Source organism: Pecten maximus, chromosome 17 (genome assembly GCF_902652985.1).
Source record: "Pecten maximus chromosome 17, xPecMax1.1, whole genome shotgun sequence".
Taxonomy (NCBI): Eukaryota; Metazoa; Mollusca; class Bivalvia; order Pectinida; family Pectinidae; genus Pecten; species Pecten maximus.
The window spans coordinates 18,667,663-18,673,761 of NC_047031.1; the positions used below are offsets into that span (position 1 = coordinate 18,667,663).

A 6,099-nucleotide genomic window follows, 5' to 3' on the forward strand; every position below is an offset into this window, starting at 1 on the left:
TTTCACTTCCTTTTGTTTTGGTTTACACAGAATCTCTGCTACTTCCCTTTCTTTGGAATGCTTTTTCTCAAGATGATCAGATATTTTAAAAAAGGTCTTCTGGCATATGAAGCATGCATGACGTTTATCATATATTCGGGATCTGTAGTCTCAGAAAGTGGACCTAGCAATTGCTGGTCACCTGTTGGTTCGATGTTCATTGTAACCTGAGACAGTGAAGCTGTAAGCAGTTAGTCATCTGTGAGTTGGTTGTTCATTGTTGTCTGAGACAGTGAAGCTGTAAGCAGTTTGTCATCTGTGAGTTGGTTGTTCATTATCGTCTGAGACAGTGAACCTGTAAGCAGTTTGTCATCTGTGAGTTGGTTGTTCATTATCGTCTGAGACAGTGAAGCTGTAAGCAGTTTGTCATCTGTGAGTTGGTTGTTCATTGTCGTCTGAGACAGTGAAGCTGTAAGCAGTTTGTCATCTGTGAGTTGATTATTTATTGTATTCCGAGGCAATGAAGCTGTAAGGAGTTTGTCATCTGTGGGTTTGATGTTCATTGTATCCTGAGACAGTGAAGCTGTAAGCAGTTTGTCATCTGTGAGTTGGTTGTTCATTGTAGTCTGAGACAGTGACATTGTACCTGTTTTCGTAGTTTGTTTCTCATATGTGTCAAATTTCCATTTTTAGCTCACCTGGCCCGAAGGGCCGGTGAGCTTATGCCATGGTGCAGCGTTCGTCGTCAGTCGTTCGTCAACTTTTTCTTTAAATTGCTTCTAGTCCTAAAGTATTGAATGGATTTTCACAAAATTTGGTCAGGAACATCTTTGGGGGAAGGGGAACAGAGTTTGTATACATTTTTACTCTGAACCCCCAGGGGCCTGAGGGGCGGGGCCAAATAGGGGAAATAGGGTTAATCCTTTAAATCGCTACTAGTCATGAAGTTATGAATGAATTTGAACCAAATTTGGTAAGGAACATCCTTGGCAGAAGGGGAACAGAGTTTGTATAAATTGTTTCTCTGAACCCCTAGGGGCCTGAGGGGCGGGGCCAAATAGGGGAAATAGGGTTACTCCTTTAAATCGCTACTAGTCATAACGTTATGAATGAATTTGAACCAAATTTGGTCAGGAACATCCTTGGCAGAAGGGGAACAGAGTTTGTATACATTTTTACTTTATTTTTACTTCAAATCCTCGTCCCTGGGTGGAGAGCACAAGGTACAGATAATGTTCTCTATTTGATCAGAATTTGCACTACAATCTTCAATACCGACATCTGCCAAGGCCATCACATCATCTGCAACATCATTGGTTATAGAGAGAAGTGAGTGGACAGAAATGATTTGGAATCCAATGATTGAGGGCCATCTCATCTGTTCTGGTGGAAGACCACATAACGTATACAGGAGAAAGTTCCTTCATCTCTCGAGGCATAATGTCCCTGTTCAAATGACGCCTTACATTACCAAGATTAGGATATACTGATCCCAAAGGCCTTTGGAGAACAGAAGCCAAAGCAAACAATTGCCATATGCCCATGTAAGAGTTAGGAGTACATATTTTCACCATTTCGTTGAACAAAATCCTTTGTACAACAGCTTCTGTAAGTATCTCTCCTGGGGTGTAGACGTCTGAATACATGGCAAACTTTTTAGGAAGATTTTTGGCCTCTTTGTCATTGTAGAGGGTGCCTCGACGGAGATGGCTAGGATCCGTGTAAAGGTTGATGTTTGTCACGAGCTCCAGAACAATCCTAGCTCTAACCTCTAGATGCTTATCTTCTTTCCCACTGATGATGACACTTCCTGTTCGCGGAAGACAGTTACCATCGCCACGGACTGTGATTGGTAATAGCCCTGCTGTGTTGATGTCATCAGGCAGTATGCGCAAAACAGAATTATCCACTGTGGACCCTGAATTTAGAATACAGATGTCCTTAGCAGCCTCAATGTATGGTGGAGTTTCAATCTTAGAAACTTTAATAATCATTTCTTCGATACACCGACTCTGGCCCAAATCATGAAGTAGACATTGAAAAAAGGCTTCACTTTCCTTCCATTTTTTCCATCTCGTTCAATTCTGCTTTACTTTGCCTCTTTTTATCCATTTCTGGTGAAGTAGTGTCCTGTACTTTTGTTTTGTGTTCCTTTTCTATTATGGTTTTCATTTCATGTAGTGATTTTTTCCGTCTCCTTCTGAATCTTGCCCTTGATTGATTTACTAAGCGCTTTATTATATAAATGTCTTTTCTGTTCATTATCCAGGTCCTTGGACACAGAGCTTCCAGCTGTTATAGGACACCCAACTCCACTATACAGTTCTTTAATGGCATTGCCCGGTCTATGGTTCACAGAATACACAGCCCTATGAGCTCTCCCGGAGAAGTTACGAGTAAAGTTCACACTTGAGGGAAGAGACCGCTTTAACCGTCTGTTCACAGATTCTACCTTTTTGGTTGTCAGGTTCTACAGGGTCAAAACTTGGTCACCCAGACGGGCATTCACTTTCTCCATCAGAAGTTTGGATACAGTTTCCTCATCACTGACCTTGAAATCAATTGTTAAGTACAAGGTGTCGGTTAGCCATTTATTTGTTTTCCTCCTTGCACACACAAGTGATTTGGTTTTACACTCAAAATGTTCACCTTGGTAGTATTTCACAATTGCCTCTCTGACACCACGAGCCGCACGTTGTAAAGGAACAAGACGCCCACAGTGTCTGTCATAAAGGCGAGACAACTCTGCCCTGACACCGAGCAGCTAAGTCCAGTGTAAACCTTCTCTTGATTGTTTGTCGCTCTTTCCTAGTGGATCCTGGCATTATTTCTTCTATTTTCACACACTTTGACATGTTTTTTTTCTAAAATTCCTTGCGAGATGAATGGGGTCCAGATAGTGTTGTGGCTTTGTACATGATGTACAACATTTGTATATCTTGTCAGCAGCCTTGATCGCACCTGTGTCAGTAACAAGCTTGTCCACTTCCAGGCCATCTCTTTTAAGGTTCTCCAGACTCTCAGAACAGTATGCTTGTTCATTACAAATCGACGAGGCTAGAGGTAAGTTACCTTTACAGTGCGAGCTATGTTCACTGTCACAGGGTGGCCATATATTGCAGAGTTTGTTCTTGATGACTAGGTCTAACACATACTGGTCCTTGGTGTTGTGTTCTATGGTGCTGAACATAACCTGTGATGCTGGCTGCAATGGAGTCTTTCCTCCACCGGAATAGATTGGGTTGTTGTAGGTGGCATCGACCATCAGGTCCACTTTACTTGGTGGGTTTCCTCGGTGTGTGTTGATCTCTCGTATTCTCTTTCTAACTCCACCCATGTCAGTCTTATTGAGTTCCTCGATCTGGTCACATACTTTATTAGCACTCTTCTGCATTCCTCTATCAGAGGGGGCAGGAATATTGGAACTCATCAGAGTTAGTCGCATTGCCGAGTTACCAATTCTAGTCTGTGTTAGTCCAACTTGCACTGCAGAATTCATCTGCACAGTGTCTCTCCCCTTCCTGCCTTCCTTCATATAGAGAGTATACACTGGACACATATGCACACTTTGTGCATTTGAGTCCTATTCGCCACCCAAGTCCCTGGCACTCCTGTGTCTTAAAATCACTCCTGTGTCTTAAACCCCCAACATGCGGTACCAGGGTACCGCGGCATTTTTAGCCTGTGACTAGTGTAAAGGGAGGAGTTAAGGGCAGGCTGCTAGGGCTTTGATACACACTGCATAAACAAAGCACCATTGTCCTACCTTACCGCTATCATTGATGAAGTAAATTTCCAGTTTGTTTTCAATATGGTCACACATAAATCACTATAACAACACTCACACCGGTATCTTGTTAAATGTAAAATTTGTAATAAATATTTCATACACAACTTTTTCATCTAGCTGGTATACATGTGCTCCATCCACAGAACCCATATGTATTCACGAAAATTGTATGTTTTCCTTTTGTGGACAGAGGACCCTAACTTTTGTCGAGGTGTTTTCATGTCTTCAAATATGGTTTGCCTTGATGTAATTGGCCTATCAACATGCTCATTCCAGTCTAGAATCGAAAGATTGATTCTCATTTTGTAAGACCATTCATTAAATACAATCCGTTTGTCATGGTACTGTAGGAGGGAATTGTTGAATGATTCCACGTAGTCTGTGTCTTTACAATAACAATAATCTTCAGCATTTTTGTATACTTGTAATTTTAAAAGGAAATCTTTCAACGTTTGTTCAGCCTCTGGAGACCTAATAGAATTTTTTTGTGCTTTCATAGCAGCCTGGATCAGATTTGCATCTTGATTTTCTGTCACATGCTTTATGATTTCCATTGTAATGCTCAGAAATGTTGGAAATGTTTTGTCTTAGTCTTTTGGCGTCTTTGTCACATACATCAGTATATGCGTGTTCGTATAGATGCTGCTTTGTCAGAGAGTTCGTTGTGCCATGTTTTCCCGTGATTCTTCTTTGTTCCCTGTTATTTTCTTTGCCGCTCTTCCTATGCTTTTTGTCATGTGCCAAGTGTCATTGCAGTTCTGTGTATCCCCTCTCTCCTCCCGAACGTATTTAATAACGGAAGCATTATTGTCATGGGCGTGGTGTTTTACAGGTTCTTGTTCTTCATATAAATAGTCTTATATCCTTCGGACACCAATAAGTTCATGTCGCGGACTGCAAGAATCATCTATTTTGCTGATTGTTTCAATTTTTAGCACTTTGTGCGTTAAATCTCCAAGCATACAACATCCGTGAATTTTGAATTTCGCCGCCAACAGTACCTTGCATCAGTCATAATGCCAATACCATCTTCCATATCAGAAGCAACAGAAAATGCTATTTCCTCGTGGAGGGCGTCTTCCAGTGCTTTTTTTAGACAATTCCTTCACAATTGGTGCATAGCTATCCTGTAAATCTGACAAATATTTTTCTCCCATCGTTCAAAGATGTGCTCCTTTACAAAATTTATCAAACTGAGCAGGTAACATGCCAGATGAGAAATAGCCATGCGCTAACTTCAGGTTACCGAAGAGCTTTCCTCCTTCCACATGTGGGGATGAATACCAGTTCAATGTATGCCCTTCACTGCATTTCATGATGAATTTGCTGACATGCCTAAACTTTTCTTCTATTTTCACTTGTATTTTACTGGAACAACTTTGCTGATGATTCTGAATTTTTTGGAGAAAATTGGTAATTGCTGAAGGTGTTGCTACAAATATACTTTCATTAAGAGCATTTTCCATCTCAAGATATTGATACGATGGCGGTACTTCAGATGATGTTGATGTAGAGCATACATTGTCTCTTGCTGACCTTGATGTAAAGTTGTTTTCTATGTTAAAGTCAAAAACAGTCTTCAGAAGCTTTGGAACTAGCTGTCAAGCCAAGCCCATTACCCTCATATGTCAACTTCAGTTTTGTATGTTCTGATTCATTAGACAGAAAACGAGCTTACCAAACTGAATAAATTCATTTTCCATAATTTTTGCTCTGATTTTGTTAAGAGACATTATACCCTAAAAGGGGAGATGAGGTGCATGTTAAAAAAAGTCTCATTTGCAGGTCTAAGAGCAATGACTTCACCTTCAAACACTCTTTGAATGGCAGGTAAACCATTAATGTCCCCCTGATTACGGACAGTTGATTTGGTTTGATTTATTTTGTTAAATTCCTTAAACCCTGAAGATCAGTGATAATTATAAGCAGTTAATGAAGATGAAGCTTAGAAAGACAACGCTGTAGAACAACTATATGCCAAAAATAAACTGTTAGTGACCACCTCTTGCCTCAAAAATACCAAAATCGAAAATTAGATATACTTACCAATCATCATACATTTCTGGAGACATTTCTCCATCAAATAAGTCCGCCAACTCCATCATTTGCTGTGCCCTGGTTACAGTAATTATTTGTGTTGTTGGTTCTGTGAATTTTAACTGAAGTTTAACACATCGTTATATACCCTACCTCCCACAGAAAAACTAACTACTGGACCCTAGATGACCTGACCTGTTGTGATATTATCTGATTTAATGTAACCTAACTCACGTAAACCTTCTTTCTACAACCATACAATTACCGTTGTACAAAATTTGCGGGAACTCTTT

At 40.4% G+C, this 6,099-nt stretch overlaps 1 protein-coding gene across 1 annotated transcript; it reads right to left on the reverse strand.

Moving 5' to 3' along the window:
* Positions 1-2,152: 2,152 nt before the first annotated feature.
* LOC117315189 lies at positions 2,153-3,514 on the reverse strand. Its single transcript, XM_033869333.1, has 2 exons — positions 2,858-3,514; positions 2,153-2,449 (listed from the first exon to the last, which is right to left on the reverse strand). Exons 1-2 carry the CDS (start codon positions 3,512-3,514, stop codon positions 2,153-2,155), a joined length of 954 nt encoding a protein of 317 aa, XP_033725224.1.
* Positions 3,515-6,099: the final 2,585 nt, after the last annotated feature.

Excerpts from the sequence above, each read along its gene's own strand:
- LOC117315189 (XM_033869333.1), bottom strand. The coding sequence starts at position 3,514 with ATGAAGGAAGGCAGGAAGGGGAGAGACACTGTGCAGATGAATTCTGCA. Across the intron at positions 2,450-2,857 it reads ATCTGGACCCCATTCATCTC|AACCTGACAACCAAAAAGGT; the intron begins GCAAGGAATTTT and ends TTGACCCTGTAG.